The sequence below is a fragment of the Phascolarctos cinereus genome, unplaced genomic scaffold, assembly GCF_003287225.1.
Source record: "Phascolarctos cinereus isolate Bilbo 61053 unplaced genomic scaffold, phaCin_HiC Scaffold_5;HRSCAF=322, whole genome shotgun sequence".
Classification (NCBI taxonomy): Eukaryota; Metazoa; Chordata; class Mammalia; order Diprotodontia; family Phascolarctidae; genus Phascolarctos; species Phascolarctos cinereus.
In genome coordinates this window covers 215,596,900-215,620,126 of record NW_027555958.1, presented here as the reverse complement: position 1 = coordinate 215,620,126, position 23,227 = coordinate 215,596,900, and the positions used below count along the sequence as shown (strand labels likewise).

At 37.8% G+C, this 23,227-nt stretch overlaps 1 protein-coding gene across 11 annotated transcripts in view; it reads left to right on the top strand.

Moving 5' to 3' along the window:
- Positions 1–430: 430 nt before the first annotated feature.
- Positions 431–23,227, top strand: part of MLIP (muscular LMNA interacting protein) — a 416,101-nt gene continuing 393,304 nt past the window's right edge. For 7 of the 11 annotated variants that reach the window (XR_013487007.1, XR_013487006.1, XM_078155315.1 and 4 more), the window contains exon 1: positions 432–632. Coding sequence is in view for 9 of the 11 variants with exons in the window: in XM_078155315.1 (XP_078011441.1) it covers positions 570–632 (63 nt within the window). In the remaining 2 variants the exon portion in view is untranslated. Of the gene's footprint in view, positions 633–23,227 lie in introns of all 11 variants that reach the window. The other 4 variants (XM_078155316.1, XM_078155317.1, XM_078155312.1 and 1 more) reach the window with 2 other exon arrangements.

Here is a 23,227-nt window from a genome sequence, read left to right as displayed (position 1 = left end):
TGGATTTGAACTCAGGTCTCCCTGATCCAGGCCCAGCACTCCATCCATTGTGCTATCTACCTGCCAGTTTACTAGTTAGTATACATCAATTACCTCTGCCCTCCTAATTGATTCATTTGTGCTCTATAGTCAATTCTATTATCTCAACTATCTACTACTTATGAGTTCTTTGGTAGTCATGGTTAACAATATAAGCAAACCTCTTTCCTTGGGTCAGGCTACTTAACCTGCTACAAAAGTTCCTCTACTGGAGAGTTGGCTTTGATACCAAACAACATTTATTATCTAAGGCCAGCTGCATGACTTCTCTTCAGTGTACTGTTTGTGAGGTTTGTACATCTATAAATGGAAACACTAGCTAACCAGAAATTATCGCCAGAGCTTTCTGATAGTGTCCTGTCTGACAACTTGAAATGTCCTGCACCATCTACCATGTAGGCACATTAAATCATTTCTGCCTGGGTTCTGAATCTCTCTCTCACTCTCTCTCTCTCTCTTTCTCTCTCTCTCTCTCTCTCTCTCTCTCTCTCTCTCTCTCTCTCTCTCTCTCTCTCTCTCTCTCTCTCTCCATGGATCTGGGCAATCAAGAAAAAACAGATTCTATAAACAAGAACTTAAAGGAGAAATTGACGGTAAGACTTGTAGAAGTTTAACTGGAAAATGCTTGTAAATTTGCCAAAAGGAATGACATGAAAGCTGTTGTTATAGCCTAGAAAAAGTTTATTAGATTGCCTCTATTTCTATGTTTGGTTTTTTATTTTATTTTGTTTGACTAATTAGTGACCTTGAAGTCAGTGTGATTTCAGTGAGTTTTATGGAAAAGGATTATGACAGAATTATTGTTGAAGTTTCCACAACAAAATGTGAGCAAAACTAATTCTGTAAAATGCGTGTCTTGATAGTCTTATAATCAAAGCCCGCTAAAAAAGTGCATCTTTTGTGTTTGCATAGTGAATTTTAATCCAGGTCTTTGGAAGTTTATTTTACATGCATTCCATGATGGCATTAAACTTAAAATCTAATTTCATAGTCAGGTATCTCGGGAAAGTTGGAAGCAATTCATGGAAAATATATGGATACAATATTAATTTTTCAAGTTAAGAAAGTTCTAGGCAAGATCTAGAGCGTGCTCCCACAAAGATTATTTCTTTCTTGATGAGATGGAATACTATCTATTTTTTTTTTGTCCTGAAGGCTCAGAAATGAAATGTCAAGGACTTATGACAGTCACTTGCATTGATTCCCATCTAAAACATACTGGGATTTTAAGTTGAAGTGTGTTGCAGATTATAGATGTATTTCTTTTGACTTGTTTTTATCTATAAGCTCGTAGAGAATCCAAGGTGGGAATTATAATATGAACATTGGGAAAACAAGTCTGAGGAAGGGTAAACTAATAATGATAGGCATCCATATAGTGGAATGTAAAAATATGTTCACGGAAATCAGACCTTGGTTATATGGAATCTTTAGATGATGAGCTTTTTTTTTTTCTGAACAGTCAAATTTTCTTTTTTATTGAAAGTTTTCCCCTTTAGGCATGAATGTAATTAAGAAAAATTTTGAACCATTTTGGAGAGAAATCTTTCTAAAATATATTATATACCATGTATCTTGAAGTATATTTATATTCAACCTCAAGAAATATTTAAAATAATAGAATTATAGATTTAGATCTGGAAGATACCTTAGAGGTCAATCTAATCTTATTCTTTCATTTTATAGATGAGGAAAATGTTGAGAAAGATTAAGTGATTTGCCCAAATTCACACAGAAAGAGGATTTGAATCCAGTTACTCTGACTCCAAATTCAGCATGCTTTAAGGTGCTGAGGATACACAGATGAAACATGGTGCAATTCCTGCCCCCAAGGAATTTGAAGTCAAATATCAACTACCATTAAGGCTTTTTCTAATTAACCATAAGCATTATAGGTCCATAGATGGAGAGCTGTAAGGGACCGTTAGCGGTCATGTAGTACAGACTCTCTCATTTTACAGATGGGAAAACTAATGACAAATAAGGTAATGACTTGCCCAAGGTCACACAGGCATTATAGTGTGCCAGAGTGATGCCTTTAAGATCTATTGAGGAACATAGGCCTACTTTCACTATAATCATCATGAATTATTGGCTTCTTTTTGTCTTCTTGAGTTTTCTTTATATCCTTTTTTTGTTTCTTCCCTTAATGTCAAGTATCTGTTTCCTCTGTTAGTAGTGTACATGACTATAGTTACCTATCTCCCTCTTTCTCAAACACTGTCTTTCTGTATTCTCCATCTTTGTTGCCCTCCTCCCTCCCCTAAAATACCTTGTATTTATCCTGTATATACTTATATATGTGCCTGGTGTCTCTGACAGAAGGGAAATTCCTTGAGACCAAGGACTATGTCGATTTTATTTTTGTATCTGTGATATCCTACATAGTGCCTAGCACATAGTAGGTACTTAAAAATCCGTATTGATTGGCTTCTGATTGGCTTTTTAAAATATTTGGTAGACTTAGAAAACAGATAATAAAATCAAATTTGGTAACCAATCAGAATTATGTGCTAAACAAACATAAATTGCCTTTGAACGGAGCAAGAAGGGAGACTTTTCTGGGAGTTAAATTAGTGTATGGATCTTGTAACATCTATTTTGGCTTGACTGATTTGACTTTTAGGTTCATTTCCTGATTGTTGGCTGTATTCCGAATAGGCATGTTTGCTGGATTGTGAATCACATGTAGTTAGGCGAGATCATACTATATGATACTTTTTTTTTCATAAGAGAGGGAGTGGCATAGTTTTTTAATTGGTAATTCAGTCAATAGAACTTTTTTTTTAATGTTAGACAAGGAAGCAATTTAGAAATAATTTAGTCTAATCATTCTGAAGATGAGGAAACTGGGGCCCACCAACATTAAGTGATTTGCCAAGGTCACCTTTATTGGCTCATATTAGATCCAAGAGCTCTTAATATCTCCATGCTCTTTTTCCCACGTGGTGGGAAGAATTCTCAATATGGAATCAGATGACTTGAGTTCAAACCTGGCTTTGCTACTCATTAGTTGTGTGATTTTGGGTAAGTCATTTAACTTCTCTGAGACTCAGTTTCTCCACATATGGAATGAGGAGATTGGATTTCCTGCTCTAGCCACAGGCAGCTAAGTGATCCAGTGGGTAATAGTGCTGGAATTGGAGTCAGGGAGATCTGAGTTCAAATCCTCCTGCAGACAGTGACTATCTGTGTGATCCTAGCCAAGTTATTTAGCCTTTTCCAGCCTCAGGCTGCTAACCTGGAAAAAGGGGATAATAATAGCACCTACCTTACAGGGTTGATGTGAGAGTCAAATGAGATAACATATATTCAACACCTTTCAAACCTGACAATGCTATATCAATGCTAACTTACTATTATTAATAAGCCTATGATTTTATAATATCTTAGATCTTATCTAGCTCTAAATACTATGACCTATGACATTAAATACTTAAGAAATTATATAGGAGTCTTTCAATTATTACCTTTAAATCTCTAATAGCTGAAGAAAATGAAACCAAGTTAGAGGAGTGATGGTAGTAATGCCCGTATGTGATGAATATGATGGTCTTCGGTGTATAGATGTTAATTTTGGTCATCTTCCAATGAGTTCTGGTCACCACAGCTGCACTGATTATTCGGCTCCCTCCATTAATTACTACAATAGTTGAAATGAGTGGATCAGCTGTGCTTGTTCTATGTGGCATAACAACAGTAAAAATGTGTCTCTGAGAACAAAGACTTTTTAACAGAAAGTTTTACAAATGAGTGCAGCTGTACAAAGGACATCTGAAAAAAATAATTTGGAAGGAAATGGCATGTTATCATACATTCTATTTATCAAGCATTTTGAAAGTACCTACTATGTGCAAGATGTTGTGCTAGATACCAGGCATACCAAGGCACATAGGACATAGTTCTTCTAAAGAGTTTACAGTCTTATAAGAGAGAAAGACAAGTATATCATTAACTATGATACAAAGGCTAGTGTGTTGAGGGTCGGTGAGTCAACAAATATTTATTAAGTAGTTATTATGTACCTGACACTGTGCTAAGCACTGGGAATACAAATCCAAGCCAAAAACCAAACCAAAACAAACAAAAAAACGAACATTAAAAAAAGTTTCAGTCTTTAAAGAGTTTGCATTCTAATTGAGGAAAACAACCTATAAAAGGAAGCTGAAAGGGAAAAGTGTGGTTAGGAGGCTTAATGGAGGAATCAGCATCATAGCTTGGTGAGAGCTGGTCTGGGTACCTTCCTTAAATAAAGGTTCTGGGAAGAGCCATCCAGTCATAGGGAAGGGCTAAAGAGGTTGAGGGGTACTTCAGAGGTCTGAATTCCAGGGCTGAAGTGATCTTACAGGATGAACGGTTTCCTGGGGAATGATGGAGGACTCCAGATTGCAGCTTTGTGAGAAATGTAGTTAAGTAAAAAGGAAAGATCTAGGTGAAGTATATGGAGATATTTGAGGCCACAGAGACAGCTTTCATTTTCATTTTTTTTTTTTTGGTTGGAGAGAATAGTAAGGAAAGGCTTCATACAGAAAGTGGCAGCTGAATTATACTTGAAGAGATGAAAAAGTTTCAGTGGAGACAAGGGGGCCCTATTGGGAAGCAGTTCTGTAGAAGTAGAATCAAAAGGACTTAGACACTATATATGTAAGGTGAAGGAAAGGGAAGAATCAAAGATGGCTCCAAGGTTAAGAGCCTAGGGGAATAAGAAGGTGGTGCCATCAACCCAATAAAGAATTCGGTAGGAAGGACAAGTTTTGGAGGGAGGCTGATGAACTTGCTGAGCAGTGAGCCACCCATGTCTGGGTATTAGCAAGTCTATAGACTCACAGAATGGGAGAGTCAGAAAGGGCCTGAACAGCCATCTAGTTTAGTCCCTTCCTTAAGGGAATTTGTACTATACAAATAGAGAGACTTGGAAAGAATCTAGGAAGTGACGTTCACCTCGAGAACAAAATAATAGGATAAGGAGAATTAGCCAGACTAGTTACTGGGGGGAAAGGGAAATTTCAGAGTGCAGAATTTTTAGAAGTGGAGTCATTTCAAAAATGATGAGCATGATGAGCCTTTTGTTAGCTGAAATGGGGTGAAGAAAGAGGTCATAGGCATTGAAGGATTTGGGAAACTTTAAGAATGTTAGAGTGTCTGAAGGGCCATGGGCAAGGCTATTGAAGGGTCTGAAGATAAAGTTGGAGAAAGGAGCCAAAGCAACAGAGGAAAGTTTGAGGGTGACCAGGAGGCTGCTAGATGATAGAGATAAGGAAGGAGGATTAGGAGAGAATGGTGAAGGCAAATGGAGAGTCAACAGTCTTAGAGGACAGGACATTGAATGAAGGTGGCACATTAAGCGACTAGAAATGATCATGAAGAGAAAGGAATATGTGGATCCCTTTTCCAGGCCTTGTGAATGGAGTGAGTGGGAAAAGGAACAAAGATTAAGAGGGTGGGAGTATTTCCATAAAAATGGTTAAAATAAAAAAATTACTCAAATTAGAAAGCTTCAGTTAAATGGAAAAATTGGAATTTATTAGAAATACCTCATTTTTCAACACTATCAATTAAAATTACTACGTAACTTCCTAGATTTCAACCAAAAAAAATAATAGCTTCAGAATTCAAATTAGTATTGGAGTGATTAAGATGAAATATTTGAAGCAAAGTTGAAGTTCATCTAAGTAAGAGAACTTTTAAAAAAATAACTTTTTACTGGTATCTTTTGTTTTTACATTACCTACATTTCCCACTGTATACCTCCCTCCTTTCCTTCCCCTTTCCCCAATTCCCAGCCATCATTTGGATGGCTAAAAATAAAAAAAAAATGCATCTATTGAAAATGTAGCAACACATTGTATGAACCGTCAAGGTTTGGAGTTCTTATAAAGAAAAGGAAAAAAAAAGTTTTTTAAGTCTAAACATGTGATTTCATTGCTGTAGGGAACTCCTAATCATAAGCTCCCTCTACTAGTACAAGGCTGCTTTGTGATCTCTGTTCATGGTGTTTTCTTGGCAAAGATACTGGTTTGCCATTTTCTTTTCCAGTGGATTAAGGCAAATGGAGTTTGCCTTAGGGCCACATAGCTTGTAAGTGTGTGAAGCCAGATTTGAAGTCAGGTCTTTCTGACTCCTGGGCCAGCTATACAGCAAGCCATCTAGCTGCAAGGCTACTACTGTTGTACAGCTTAGTCTTAGGGAGTTTCTTGGGTCACTGAGAAGTTATGACTTACCCAGAGTCACACAGCCAGTATCTGTCAGAGACAGGAATTGATCATTGAAAGGACTTTACTGGTCATATAGCCCAGAGGTGACAAGCACACAACTGACTTACCTGCCCATGGTCACAACATTCCCTAGTGTGGCCTGAATCAGATTAAAATATCCTTGGCAAATAGTTAACAAATAAATAAAAATACAATAAAACAAAATGACATTGTATTTTGAAACTAACTCAAGGGATCCTTATGTATAGATTAGTGGTCCTCATTTCTATTTGAGTTTGACACTACTGATGTAGTCCAAGGCCCTCATTTTATAGATCATGAAAGTAAGGTACTGAGAGGTTAAGTGTTTTGCCTGGGGTCACACGGTTTCTAGTCCAGTGTCTTATCTGCTAATGTCAGATCTGCCTGGTGTCAATGACATATCTCTATCCACTATGAAATACTGCTACTACTATTACTACTACTGCTGTACCCTGGATGAGTCACTTAACCCTTTTTGCCTCAGTTTCCTCATCTGTAAAATGAGCTAGTGAAGGAAACAGTAAACTACTCCGGTATCTTGGCTTTAAAAAAAAATAACCCAACAAAACATGGTAGGAGAATTAATGTAACGTCTATCGTATTTAAAATGAAAATTACATTCCTTCTAAGGAGGTTTTATCATGAAGATTCTCATCATATATATTTCACACTAATGGGAAGTATCCATAGTGTTCAGTCTTGGCAAAGTTCTCTAAAATGATTAAGATTAGTTCAGCTTTGCAAATAAGTAGAGAAGTCACTTTGCAGAGTTTTATTAGTTTAGTGCTCACCCCTTCACCTCCTAGTAGTTACTCAAGTATGTCTTGTACAACAAGTAATAATAATATAATTTCATGTGATCTATAAAGATATATAACAATATTAACAAGTAACAAAATAAATGACATCAGGATTCATTACTACTCACCTCAGTGTAAATTATTACCCACATAGGGTGTGTGGGTGAGTGCCTTGCAAATACTTGACTAATTTTTGGTTATTTGCTGAATTTCTGGCTCATCAGTATTTAAGGATATTTCTTTTGTAAAGGAACTTGTGATACTGAATCATCACACACAATAATACATGTTCCAAATCTTTTCACTCATGAATAGTTCCAACAAATCTGAGATCTGATCCATTCAAATGCTCCCTTCAAAGGTGTGGACCCCAAATTCCTTTTAGCTCTAAATCCATTGCTATCCTATACTCCAGTTTGTCAATATCTTTGCTTAAATATGTAACCGAGTACATTAGAAATACTTTCTAGCTGTGTGATCCTGGACAAGTCACTTAACCCTGTTGGCCTCAGTTTCCTCATCTGTAAAATGAGCTAGAGAAGGAAATGGCAAACTACTCCAGTATCTTGATCAAGAAAACCCCAAATGGGGTCATGGAGAATCAGATACCGTTGAATTGGCTGAACAACAACAATTTGTCACAATTTAACAAATGTGTGTTAAGCCCAGATACGTACAGGGAACTCTTCTAAGGCACTAGGAACAAAATGTCTAGGAACTTCAATTCCAGACTGTTTGTTTGTCCAGCAGGTTAGCTATTCCTCCTAACTTCACATCATCTTTAAATTTAGTAAGTTTGCCATTTATGTCTTTAATCAAGTCAATGAAAAAAAATTAAATACAAGGCCAAGAACAGAGCCTTGGGGCACCTCATTAGCTATCTGTCCCCACTATTAACTCATCAAACTCTCAGTTTCATAAAATCTCTTTTTTATATGAACCACTATGTTGCTACAATGTTGTTTCCCTCCATCCTATACTCATGCAATTGATTTTGTGAACCCCAAGGGATTCCTTTACATTTATCCCTATCACATCGAATCTTGTTACATATACTCCATATGCCTCCTGCTTTGTTTCCCCTCTCCCATTCCCAGCACACTCTGAACATAGCACATATTCAATTAATAGCTATATGATTGTTTTTTCTTTTTACCTGTCAACTTGTAACATATTTGCAGCTATGGGATTTTGAAGGGAAGTTTTCTTTGTTTGTTTACTGGACCTGACCTTCCCCATCATTCCAGACCAATGAAAAGAAAATTAAGGAAAATCAAATGGTCTTTCCCTGTGACCTGCCAGCATGATCAGTGTTGTGTGGCTTCCTGTTCACATTGGGGGTGGCTTTGCTTGGTGTTAACTTAGAAACTTATTGCAGTGCATAATGCAAAGACTTGTTTGCCTGAGGAGGGTTGAGCTGAATGGAATGTATAATGCGGTGGTGCCATGATCTCTGCATTTAATTTCAGGCAGAGTCTGACTTGAGTCTGCTTAAATTTGGTCCTGGGGACTTGAGAAGTTTCTCATCTCTTGCCAATCCCCAAGGATAATTGCAGTGAAATAAAATTATCTTGCTAGAAATCCACAGAAGCCATTCAATGCAATTCAACAAATGTAGAGGCAGCTACATGGCACAGTGGGTAGAACACTGGGCCAAGAATTAGGAAGACCTGAATTCAAATTTGACCTCAGACACTAACTAGCTATGTGATCCTGGGCAGGTCATTTAACCTCTGTTTGCCTCAGTTCCCACAATTGTAAAATGGGGATAATAACAGTACTTAGCTCCCGGGGTTGTTGTGAGGATCCCGTGCTTAGCACAATGACTGGTACATAATGGGCACTATAAAAATGCAAGGGAATAGGGTTCCTTCCCTATTTCCATGTATTAAGCTTCATGGATATGAAGAGAGAATGGGCTCTGCCCTCCAGGAAGTGACATTCTTCTGCACAGAAGTATAATGTGTATTTGTGCATTAGAACACGTGCACAACTATGTAAATATGAAGTATATACAAAGTATATAGCTAATTTATAAAATAGCTCATTTATGTAATAGTGGATTGTATGTAATATATCATAATAAATAGTTGTAATATATCATTAAATAATAGCTCATTTATATAACAGCTAATATTTATATAGGGTTTTAAGGTTTGCAAAGTGCTTTATTCATATTATCTCATTTGTTCCTGACAACATCCTTTGAGAGGTAGTGATTAAATATCTTTCCAAGATGCCCCTTTCTCTCCTTTGATATTGCTATCATCCTGAAGTAGGTCCTCATCACCTCACACTTGGACTACTAAAATAGACTTCTGATGGGTCTGCCTGCCTCAAGTTTTTAACCACTCCAATCCATTTTCCACCAGAATGATTTTCCTAAAGTACAGGTCCAACCACTTCAACCTCCTCTCCACCTCCATCCCCAATCAATAAGCTCCCTCTAGCCTCCAGAATTGAATAAAAAATACTTCTGTTTGGTGTTCAAAGTACTTCATAACCTAACCTCTACCTACCTTTTCAGTCTTCTTACACCTTACTTTTCCACATGTCCTCTATGATCCAGTGACACTGACCTCCTAGCTGTTTCATGTATAAGACACTCACACTCTTAACTTTGGACACTTTCTCTGGTTGTCCTCCTGCAATCAGAATCTTCTCCCTCCTCATCTCTGCCTCCTGGCTTCTTTGGCTTCCTTCAAGTTTCAACAACAGTATCTCACTGCATACCAAGATAAGGTAAAAAATGGGTACATGATTTACACATAAAGGGTAATACCATAATCAAATTAGGAGAGTATGGAATAGTTTACCTTTCAGATCTATGGACAAAGGATGAGTTTAGGACCAAACAAGATTTAGAGAACGTTATGAAATGTAAAATAGATAATTTTGATTATATAAAATTAAAGTTGTTTGCAGAAACAAAATCAATGCAACCAAAATTAGAATGGAAAGTAGAAAACAGGGGAAAAAGTTTTTTGTAGCAAATAACTCTAAAATTAATCTTATCTTCTAAAAGTAACTTTCCCAACTCTTCTTAATATCCAGTGCCTTCCCTCTTTTATTTCCTATCTATTCTGTATGTAGCTTGTTTGTATATAGTTGTTTGCTTGTCATCTTCCCCATTAAGTTGTGAGCTTCTTTGAGGATAGGAACCATCTTTCACCCCTTTTTGTATCCCCAGAGCTTAGCACAGTCCCTAACACCTAGTAGGTACTTTATTGACTGATTGATGGTAACATAGCTAGTAAATATTTCAGGTAGGGTTTAAACTCAAGTCTTCCTGGGTCCAGGTCTAGTGCTCTATGTTTTGCACCATCAAACCACCTCAAGTAATCTTGTCATCTCAAGAGATAGAGTACTAAAAACTGAGGGGCTGAGGAAAGTCTTCATGGAGGAAATGGTACCCAAACAACGATTTGAGGAAAACTTAAAAGAGAAGAGCAAATAGTAGCAGAAGAGAACTCTTCTGCCTGCTGAGTCCAACCCTTTTATAAGTACTCCCAATCCAGGGGTGTGCTGGAACCAGCTCCTACTGGCCTGATGATTGTTAAATTTTCAGTAAACATTTACATCCCAGAAATAGGCAAATGCAATGAATTAGGACTTGATTTATTGTTTTGTTGATTGCATAGACTTAAGGAAGTGATGGAGAAAATGTTAATAATTCATATTAAACTTCAAAGTACATCCTGTATACATTTTTCCAGAGAGCTGATTGTTAAATATTTACCAGTATATTACTGCTTAAGAGGCAGATGCTGCTTGTCTTCAGACTGAGTGAGGGCTACCAAGGCCATGGGTATTAAAAAAAATGTTGTATGCATCCCATCTGTTTATTTGAATATAATACCTCATAAAAATATCAGATTTCTACAGAGCTTTGCTATTTTTGAAGGAAAGACGTTACCCAAATGTATAAAATATGATGAATGTTTGCTCCCAGGAGCTATTCCCAGTAATCTGTACCATGCTCAGTATGCAGCAAAATCATGTTAGTAAGCCCAAAGACAGTCTGGGGAGAAGTTAGAGTTTCTGTAGTTCCCTTTGCTAATATCATTCATAAAGCAGACAAGAAGGGCCGAGAGGCCTTAGTGGGGCTATAGCTGCTGGAACAGAGCACAGAAACAATGCTAGATTTGGAATCAGATGACCTTGATATCTGCGCAGTCTTGGACTTAAGTCACTTAACCTCTTCAGGACTTAGTTTTCCTTATTTGTAAAATTAGTCAATTGAACTTGCTTATGATGGTGCTTTCCAGATCTCAACTGATGAGCCTACGAATTTGCATGTAGGTGAGATTGGTTAAAATAAACAGCAAGAACAACTTTGATTAATGGAGCTAATGATATAAATAGCTAGAACAGTAATGACTTTTGGGGAGAGGAGGAAATTACAACTAAGGGGAACAAAGTATAAAAGTACAACTGTATCCCGAGGAGGGACCACTAGAAGGCACAGTAGATAGAATGTCTGGGCTGGAGTCATCTTCCTAAGTCTAAACCTGGCCTCAGACACTTTCTAGCTATGTGACCCTGGGCAAGTCACTTAACCCTGTTTGCCTCAGTTCCTCAACTGTAAAATGAGATGGAGATGGAAATGGCAAACTACTCCAGGATCTTTGCCAAGAAAATCCAAAATGGGGTCATGTAAAGTCAGACACAGTTGAAAAACAACTGAACGTCTGAGCCTGAGGACATATGTGAAGGGAAGGGAGACACCTACCATGGGAGCAACCAGCAACAGTTTCCAGATACTGAGGACAGAGCATTGCTCTGTTGATGGGGATGTTGTTTTGACAGTGTTTCCAGTTTCCCTATAGTGTCCTTAGATCAGAACCAGGCTGGATTCAAAACTTTCCATCTCCAAGTGTGTTGGGAAATGACAGAGTGGCCCTGGGTGTTAGAAGCACCTATTTTCTCTAAAGGAATTTCTTTAACGTTAATAAATGTTTGATTTTTTAGTGTCACAATACTGCTATTTTTAAGTAATTTGTTCTTACTCTTTACAGAGGAAAAAAAAAAGAGAAAGGAGAGAAATGATGATATAGATCTGAATTCAAATCTTGTCTCAGATACCTACCAGCCTTGTGACTGTGGGCACATCAGCCTCAGTTTCCTTATTTGTAAAATGAAGAAGTTAGACTCTTTGGCCTCTAAGGTCCCATCCAGCTCAAAATATCCTATGAATAGGTAAAGCTGTATTGTACTTGCAGTATTATTGGTTCCCAGATTGGTTACTTGGGTAAATCGACCTCTCTAAGTCTTGGTTTGTACACAGGCGCAGTAGGGATATAGGACTACAAAGCTGAGTGCTGCAGAATCCACACTTTCGAATTGTAGTTCTGGAGAAGACTTTTGAGAGTCCCTTGGATGGCAAGGAGATCAAATCAATCAATACTTAAAGAACTAAATTCAGACTATTTGGAAGAACAAATACTGAAGCTGAAGCTTAAATACTCTGGCCACATAATGAAAATACAAGACTCATTGGAAAAGACTCTGATTTTGGGAAAGATTGAAGGCAAAATGAGAAAGGGATAGCAGAGGATGAAATGGATAGACAGTGTCATGGAAGCAATGAACTTGAACTTGGACAGACTTTGGAGGTAGTGGAGAATAGAAGGGCCTGGCATGCTATGGTCCATGGGATCACAAAGAATTAGACATGTCTGAAAGAGTGAACAAGAACAAGAAAACTGCTAAAGTCCCTTTGAGCTATATTACTGTGATCCTACGTCTGATGCCTACTGAATTACTTTGATACCAAGTACCACCTGTTTATGTAAAATCTAGGTGCTGACATTTTCCATTATGTTTTGCTGATGACTAAATTAAAAATGTCCTTGCTTTTCCAGACAAAATGTGATAGAACCTTCCAGTTTTATAATTGGGAATTACACTGCATTCTTTCTGTTTTACAGTGAGACAACAAAGGCTCTGTAATGGGAGCAACGGTGAACATTTAAGCGGAGATGTACAAAGTAATGAGCAACACTCCCTGCTGCAGAAACTATATTCCTATCAGGGCCTATGCTGGCATGATTTCCTGGTTCTTTGGAAAGAACTGAAAGTACAGAAAAATATATTGGGACAATTATGACTTGAAGTTTTTAGATTTTATTATTTCCCATATTCAAAGAACTAAAAATTAAGAATGTAGCAAAGTGAATTCAAATTAAGCCAATGTAAGTTTACTAAGTACCTGGTATGAGAAAGGCACTGTGCTAGGCACTTAGACATACAACTACAAATGTAGATTCTGTCTCTATTTGTATCTATCTATCTGTCTGTCTCTGTTTATGTCTGTCTGTCTGTCTATCCATCCATCCATCCATCCATCCATCCATCCATCCATCTATGTATGTATGTATGTATGTATGTATGTATGTATGTATGTATCTATCTATCTATCTATCTATCCATCTAATCTATCTATCTATCTATCTATCTATCTATCTATCTATCTATCTATCTATCTATCTATCCATATCACTTACCTGGTGGGGGTGATTCATAGTCATGAAAGTGGTTTCCCCAGGTGGAGCTTATTGATTGCCCTCCAGATGGGCAGACTCCTATGATTTTACCACATGAGAGAGACTTAAAACAGAAAGGCAGTATTAAGTAAAAAATAACAAGCCAACTTCAAAGCCAAGAAGATCAGATTTCCAGTGTCACTTCTGATAGATTCTGGTTGTGACCAGGGGAAAGTAACTTAATCTTTCAGTACTTTAGACATCTTTCAAAGCCTGTAAGTTTCAGAAAAGGTGCTGATTTGCATTGATAAAGGCAGTTTGCCCACTTTGGAGTGCCCTATACCAATGAAATCAGGGTTCAGACTCTATATTATATATTTGAGAGGCAGCATGGCACAGTGCATAACATGTTGGACTTGGAGTCTGGATTACCTGAGTTCACATGCTGTGTCAGACATTTTCCAGTTTTGTAATATTGTAGGAGGCACATAATCTCTCCACGCTTTAGTTTGCTCATCTGTAAAATGAGGGAGACAGAGAACTGATGACTTCTAAGATACTTTACAACTCTAAATAGTTTTAATTTTTCCCATGAATTTTTCTTTACTCCTGACTTTCTCCCTCTTGGGATTTTTATACCTGGACCTTTGAGAGTTGTTCAGATCTCTTTTTCACTTATCCTCTGGCCCTCCACTTCACTGTGATTCTATAGCAGAATTGATGTGTCTGTCTATTTGGAGTGCAATACATAAATTCCATCCTGGGGAAATCACTTTCATGATTATGAATCACCCCTACCAGGTAAATGATGGTAGATAGATAGATAGATAGATAGATAGATAGATAGATAGATAGATAGACATAAACATAGACAGACAGGTAGATATAGAGACAGAATCTTTATATTTTGTAGTTGTGTGTCTAAGTGTGTAAATTACTAAAAACAAACCTGTGAACCTCCCGAAAATGAACCCCAATTTGAAAGAGTCAGTTCTAAGAAAGAGACAAACCAAATTGGTGTGTGTGTGTCCACAGTTTAATTTCTCTCAAGCCGGCTTGACATGCATTGCATGGGAGTTCAGTCCAAAACTGGGCCTCCCCAAGGGGGCCAGTTCAGAACTGGCTTGATTTGGGGGTTTTGGGGTACAGCCTTATGTGACCTTCGAAGAGTAGGTGTTCCCAAGGGATGCCAATCAGCTCTGGGAGGTGCACTATATTAAAATGAGGGTCTTTCAGGTCACTCAATCCTGGTCAAAGAGACATCAATTTCCATATTACTTGTCTTGACAATAGGGAGGAATCAACATTCTCCCAGATCTATCCAGGCAACATAATGAGCAGAAATAGATCCATTTAGATTACATCTTAATGTCTTACTGAAGGACTGAATTTTGAAAGAAGGGGAGATGGGGTAGCTCTGAGTTTCCAAGATAATGATTACTAAGAAAAATCATTTTTCACAAACCAAATCATACGAAAAACAAAACCCTTCCATTTTTCCTTCCCTTCTCCTAAGCTTCCTTTGAATAAAATGAGGACTCTGAATACATTAAAAGAACTCTGGGGAAGAGACTGAGGGACAGGAAGGTGAGGAGTTGTTCTGATTCCTTCATTGGGATGTGAATCCCATTCCTAAAACTGGATGGTCATTTTAAAAAGCATTGGCAATTAAAGAAGCATCTGTTGATGGTGTGTGTGACAGATGCACTTTGTCTGAATCGATTATTTGACAGATCCCCATGTGATGGTGAATTGTGGGAGGGGAGACGGATTGTGGTCTTTAGGCTGAACTGTGCTTTCACAAATGACATTTATAATGACGCCGTGTCTGGGTGGGAAAATATTCTCTGTGTTCTCGTGGTAGGAATTACTATGGCTTGTAAAGCACAAGGTATTCTGTCTAAAGTACAACATCCTCTGGGGGAATGGTAAAATACATTGTTATGTTACTGATGGAATTACTGTGGGAAGATATGGGCTGTATTTTTCTTCATGGCCTTCATAAAAAAGGAGGTTATTTACAAAATGTTAAGAGTTTATCTGCACTTTAATTACCAGCCTGTATTTCTGTAGCCTGGAGCCTTCCAAACAGTAGTTTTTGCTTTTTTATTAATTTTTCCCCTAAACCTCTCACCCATTCCATGAATATTTTGTCTTCACACACAGGTTTTATCCAACTTGTTTTTGAAATAGGGCTAAGTGACCTTGTATATGTCAGAAAGGGGAGAGTCAGTGATGACTTCATGTTATGAAGGACTGATGAGTCTATATAGCACACCTCTTATGAAGAGATTTTAGAAACAGTTTTCTTGTTTACCACAACATAAGATACCTTTGAAATAAAGAGACAATATAAGCATAAATTACTGTAATTAACATTCAGCAGCCTGTGGAAATATCTTTCAATTACAGGAAAAAAAAACCCTCATTCATTCCCATCTTGTAACTCCCTTAGGGTTTAGCTTTTAATCTGGGAATTCCTGTATGTTTTTTACTCTCCATCTGCCTCTTGCCTGTACCTCCTTCCCTCCAAATGTTCCTTCTCTCCTCTTCCTTTTCCTATCCTCCTTTCCCCTTTCCCTTCCCTCCCCTGATTTGTAGTGCTTGAAGATTTCTGAGATATAAATGCTAATATTGAAAATTTAATAAACCGCTCTCAGGAGTTGTCCAGCTGACTCTAGCAGGCCCTCATAACTCTACCTTCATTCCCACTATTAAGAATTAACCAGGGGCTGCCTCATGATTTAATCTTTCCCTATTTCTTACCTGTTAATGAACTTCTCTTTCTCAAATTACCTTATTTTTAACTTGCCTGTATATATGTTACATCCCTATAGGTAAAACATGAGGTTCTTGAGGGCAGGAATTGTTTCTCTTTGCTCTTGTTGTTTTTGGTTTGATTTTGGTCTTTAAGTTCAAGGCAAGGCAAGGCACAATGCCTTGCATATGAAGGGTGCTTAATAATTGTTTATTGAATTAAATTGAATTTTATATCCTATTCAATTCAAAGATGCTTTGTGTCTCTTTGTGTAAATTTATAAGATCTATATAGTTTGCAACTTTGTTTACTAGCCCTAGCCCCAGCCTTAAGCCCTTTTTTCTTCTTATTGCTCTTACTTTGAAGAGCCATGATCATCACAATAGGCTTTGTACTGGGATAAGTGCATACTTAGCTTTCTGGATCAAGATACTGGTCTAAACCCAAGGGCCAAGTGAGGAAGGGGAGAGTGCTTACTTTTCTGTTTGACTATCACATCCAGAATGAGGGAGATGACAGTGATGAAGCTGACTTTTGCTCAACAATAATGGGAACATTTGAGGCTAACTTTTCCTAGCAACTATGACAGCCTCATCTAAATCTACCTGGTGGGGTGTGGGCCCAAGCTGAGACCCTTGCTCCTCCTTCCAAAAAAAATTTGGGTCCCATTTGTCTATGGGTCCCAGAAAACCCTTGAACCCTATCTGAACTTTTATCTGGTCAAGGAAGTCTAGCAGTACCCTGAAGTTATTCTTATTCTTATTCCTATCAACTGGCCCTAGCTTATCACCTACGCCCTATCTCCCAGTTTTTTGTTACCCTAATTAAGCCTAGCCTTCCATTTTCTATTACTGGCCTAATAGCCCTGGGTTATATTTCCCATCCTTGATCTTATCCAGATCCCATTCAACCTCCCAGACACTCCCATTTGGATTCTCCCAGGACCCTTCCCCCAGTGACCCCAGTTTCAAGATCCTCCTCCCAGCCCCTCCTCCTGTCACCCCAAACTACTTGGCTGTATATAAGATCCATCCTGCCTGCCATTTAGGGGCTGAGACTTCCTTACGCCTGATCATCCTTATGAGTGTCACAAATGTTCAGTTTCCTTAGGAGTCTGGCCTATGTAGTTCATCTTTAATAAACCTTGTCTTTGGCTGAAAGAAGGCTTGGGTCGAATTCTTTTGGACAGGACTCATGTGTTGTGATTTTGGGGTTCCAGCACCCTTAAACCTCTAGACCTCAACATGTCCAGTAACAGGAAGCTCTTTCAGATAACAAAAACCTTTCTTTCCTATCCCATACTATGTATGTGATTAGCCCCCTCATACTGGACCAAATGTTGGGAGCTAAATTCCTTGTTTTGGGATCACGTCCTTGAATTGTACCCAGCACACCTGCTTCTCCTTCCTAACACATTTTCCCCTGTGATTAACTACTTACATAGAACCTTGGCTAAATGCCCCAAAATTGTGTATAAAAACAAGCCCCTGTCCCTCTGTAAATTGCTAGTCCTTCTTCCAGGGCTAGCCCATTGCTTTTGTGTGAATAAAGCTCTCTATCAGACGAGGAGGAAGTCTGCATCTTGAATTCTTTCTGATGACCCAACTCTTGACCCTTACCATCCTCTTCAATAGTGCCACTGTACTATGCCTGTGGGGTAGCTAGGTGGCACAGGGAGAGAGCGCTGGGCCAAGAGTCGGAAAGACTTATCTTCCTGAGTTCAAATCTGGCCTCAGATACTTATTAGCTGTGACCCAGTTTGCCTCAGTTTCCTCATCTGTAAAATGAGCTTTGCCCTCAAAAACTCCAAATGGGATCATGAAGAGTCAGACATGACTGAAAAGCAACTGAACAACAACAACAATGCCATGCCTTGGTTAGAATACATTCAGAGTATTCAGTTCTGGGTACCTCTTTATTAATTTTAAATTTCTTTTGTTTTTATGTTGCCTTCATTTCCAAGTATATACTTCCCACCTCATGGGATATCCCTTGTAAATTTTTTTTAATAGCTAATATTTATACAGTACTCACTATATGCCAGGACCATATTAAGCATTTTACAAATATTATCTCATTTAATCCTCACAACAACCTTGGGTGGTAGGCACTATTATTTTCCCAAGGAACTTTAGCAAATAGATCTTGAATGACTTGCCCAGAGTCACATAGCTAGTAAGTATGTGAGGCTAGATTTGAGCACAGATGGCCCTTACCCAAGGCCTGGCATTCTATCTACTGTGCCACCCAGCTGCCTCTAGACAGAGAAGAGAAGGAGTAAAAGAAAGTCTACCAAGCTAATCAACCCTTTGGCTAAATCTGATGGTATTTGCTAAAAACTGTGGAAAAGAAGCTTTGCTTTATTGGAAGCTAATTGGAGAAAATTATGAGTGAAGAGCTGGATGGTCTTATCTGCTTTGATCACAGAGCTAACTTCAAGAGTTTTGCAGTTCTCTGGCTAAAGGGAATTGCTTGTAATTGAATAAGTGCAATATTATATACATACATTTATGTAGCTATATATATATACATATACATATATCTGTGTATATATATAACTGTATATATATATATATATATATATATATATATATTTTCTAAAAGAGCATAATACTCTTCAGTGCCTTGTTAAGGGTGATTGTAAGCTAAAAGAGCCTGCCATTGCCTCAGCTTGAAAACAGAAGTGATTTTGTCTAGCAGGAGAGTATTGGGGACCAGAAGAAAAACAACTAACAGAGAAAACTTCATGTGGTGCAGATTGTTCCTGGAGAGACTGAAGACTTTAGGGGCTAAAGTCCAGAGTTGTAAGTTTTTCCAGGCTCATTATTTTTTCCATTCATATGCTTGCCTGCTAGATTTCTGTAAGTGTGTGCTCACTCTTCTTCAGGGACATCATGCATTGTTGGTAGAGTGTGACTGACCTAGGTTTATGAGTGGACTGTGATACTTTGCTTATTCTTGTTTTTGCCTTCTATTGGGTAAAGTTATGATAATTTCTGTTTTTGTCTTCTATTAATTAAATATTAAGATTATTACTGGTTTTGCCTTATCATTTAGCAAATACTTAAGGTTTAATGGTGTCGTGGTGACTGATTCTATAGGAAGTACCCCAGAGGGGTCTTGGGAACTATAGTAGTAAGTAATAGGAATGAATAGTCCCCCAAAGCAGGTTTACCCCTGGGACCCTAACAGAGAGAATAGTGAGTAGCAGCTCCGTGATAATGGTCATAGCCATCCCCTTCACTCTAAAAAAAAAATAAGCCAGACCTGCTGGTGAAGGCAGGTTGAGTTTGAATGAGCTAGTCTAGAGAGAGAGAAAAGGGTGTAGGCGCCTCTTGGATACCATGCCTATAAGCTACACTGTGTGAGTGGGTGGGGTCAGTGCCACACCCAGGCTGTATTAGGATATAGAAGGAAATTTAATAAGTCCATTTTTTCCCTTTCAAATAAGAGGACTAGTTAAAGAATGGAAGAACCAGCTACTGATAATTCAAAAGGTTTTGAGAATAATTCTATTTTACTTTGTTAGGGATCAAAGCGTGGTACATATGTGGGAACAGACAAAGTGGGAGGAAGCAGGTGATCCTGGGAGCTCAATCTCCTTATTCGGTGCACTTTTGTTACACCCGCAATCCAGCACACCCGCAGGTTTTAATAAATTTAGAGGAAAAAAAAATCTAGGACATCATCCTTACTGAGGCACTTAATGTACAATCCTATTTTTAACACCAAGCCAAGAATTTAGAATGTAGCTTATAACATGTCATAATTTCAATAAGTTTAATACTTTTGAACAACAGTTTATCTCTTCAATTTAATGTGATTTCCTCTACACTGACCAAATGCTTATTTTGTGTTTACTTTTACACACACACATGCAGGCATACATGCAAACACACCCCAGTGAAATCACAGGTCCAGTTCAGATACAGCTCTGGACTTAGGATCTTGAAGGCCTGAGTTCAAATTTGACCTAAGAAATTTGCTAGCTGTATGTCTCCGGGAAAGTCACTTAACCTCTGTTTCAGTTTCGTCATCTGCAAAATGGGGAGTATAGTAGCACCTACTTCACAACATTATAATGAGATAATATTAATAATGTGTTTTTTAAGCCATTAAGTGCTATATAAATGCTAGCTATTATTGCAAATTTCCATTTTTTGGAACAGATGTATAATTTCATTGGTATGGGAAATGCCAAGTAAGGAATTACCTTCTAACCAAAGCAGATCAGCAGCTTCCTGGGGCACTGAGGAGTTAAGGGACTTGCCCAGAATCTCCTACGCTCAAACTGAAGTTTTTCTGGCTCTGAGGCTGCGTATTTCTCCCTTTGACTATGCTGCTTCTCTATATCGATTCAATAATCTAAATGTTTACCTCAAGGGTCCTTTATTACTCTTTGGCACTGAAAAACACTAAATTCAGCATATTTACTGAATGGGAATCAAATAACAGTACTATGAACTATGAGTAATACCTTTGCTTGTTTTATCTAAATTCACTCAAACTTCCATGAAAAATAACTTTCTTCTAAACAGAGAAATACATTTTGGTAACTTATGTTGACTTTCCATTTGGAAGCAGATGAAGTGTATCCAGCTGATAATTTTCACATCACTTAAGAAGAACAGTCTTGTCAAAACCTCTGGTATTTTTAAGCTGTATTTACTGTCTGATGGTTGTCATATGACCTTAGAAGTAAAAGCAGAAGCAATGGAGAGAGGCCATCGGATTTAATTTTACTCTGACAAATGCAAAATTTTATCTTCAGATTTCTATAAAGTGTGGCAACTCAGGAGACTGATCCAGTATTATAGAACTTCTCTGAAATATGAATGAAATCCCCTCTCTTGCCCCCAACTTCCAGACTAAATTTGAGTAAATGACTAAAAGAATTATGGATTAAAGAAAATTTGTTAATAAATCAGACATGGACAAATCTGTGACTCCTGGCATGGATTATAAAATGGTATTAGGGTGCTCATAAAAGAATATGAGGGAAACTCCTCTTTGCAGGAATGTAACTTCCATTTTGGGAATACTCTGATATATTATTTATATATATGTATATATATATATATGTATATATATATATATGTGTGTATATATATATATATATATATATATATATATATATATATATATATATGTATGTATGTGTGTATGTGTTGTATGTGTCTCTATATCTATATAACACCAGTTCTCCTCTCAGAAGTCTGGTAAAAGAGGTGGGTTGAAGTTTAAACTTTTTTCTTCCAATGTGATATTATCAAAATAGTTCTCTTATCAATAGTGTAATCAAACAGGTATATATTTCCAAGGCTTCTTTGACCTCAGGCCTTGATGTCATCTACTTGGCTTTGCCTGCGATGAGGAGAAGAGAAACAGTTTAACTTGTGGGCCATATCCATATGCAGAAGGATAAAAAGAAGTGTATGTTTTATGGCTTTCAAAATATTTTCTTAAACTCTTTTTCCCTTGATGAAATGTTCCATCCAGGCAGGAGTTCTGAAAAATGCAGATTTGCTTTATTCATTATGGGAAGTATTTCTATCCTGATAAATCATTACAAGTTCCATTTACCCATTCATTTGCTGTTCTACCAAAGAGTAGCTCTTTAGTGAGTGTGATGTGAGAAATTCTCTGCTGCTTCATTAGAACTCTACCAGAAGTTAGTATGCCTTTGAAGAAAAACTTAGGTGGCTCTGGCTACTTTGTAGTTTAATTTAATTAAGAAGTTTAAAATAAAATATGGACAGCAAATGTCCTTCCCAGCTGAGGTGGTGATGGGGAAAAGTAGTATGGCATAGCAAATACACTTATATTAGAGGCCTTTGAGGGCTGCTAGGTGGCACAGTGGATAGAGAGCTGGGCCTGGAGTCAGGAAGACTCAAGTTCCCGAGTTCAAATCTGGCTTCAGAAAATTACTAGCTGTGTGACCCTGGGCAAGTTACTTAACCCTGTTTGCCTCAGTTTCCTCATCTGCAAAATGACCTGGAGAAGGAAACGGCAAACCACTTCAGTATCTTTGCCAAAAAAAACCCAAACGGGGTCATGAAGAGTTGGATGCAACTGAAAAACAATTGACTGACAGAACTTTAACATACACATTAATATTTCCTCATGTATCCTAACTTTATAAATCTTCAATTTATTAATTTCCCATGACCTATTTCTCCAGCTGTGAGAAATAAGAGTTGTCCACATAAGTAGATAAGAAATCAGCACAGACAAGCAAACTTCTATTTCTGGGGGGAGTGACAGCACAATTCTAGGCACAAAATGTATGTTAAGGGGTGGGGATCACATGTATATAAAATATATGAACAAGGCACATAAGGAAGATTGTAACCCAGAAGTATTAGGACCAATCCTGATCCAGAAGGGAGGAGTTAGGAAATTACTAACTAAAAAGCTTGCTCTTGCTTCTGTACTCAGTGCATTCTCCCTTTCCAGGGAGGTGTGCCCACTTCTCTCGAGAATCCAAAGAATGCCTTCAACCTCTCTAATAAAAAGTCTTTGAGACCAGTCTTTGGAACTGAGTCTAGGGTCTTCTTTATAACACAGCCCACAGCAACTACACACAAAGAGGGTCATCTTGCTCAGTCAGCATATGTTTATTAAGTGCTTACTATATGCCAGGCACTGTGTTAAGTAATGGGGATATAAATTAAGGCAAAGATATGGTCCTTTCTCAAGGAACTCACATTCTAATGGGGTGAACAAACTGCAAAAGACTATATGCATAGGTACAGTATTCAGTTCAGTCATTTTTGACTCATGTCCAACTTTTTGTGACCCCATTTGGGGTTTTCTTTGCAAAGACACTGGAGTGATTTGCCATTTCCTTCTCCAGCTCATTTTACAGATGAGGAAACTGAGGTAAACAGGGTTAAATGATTTGCCCAG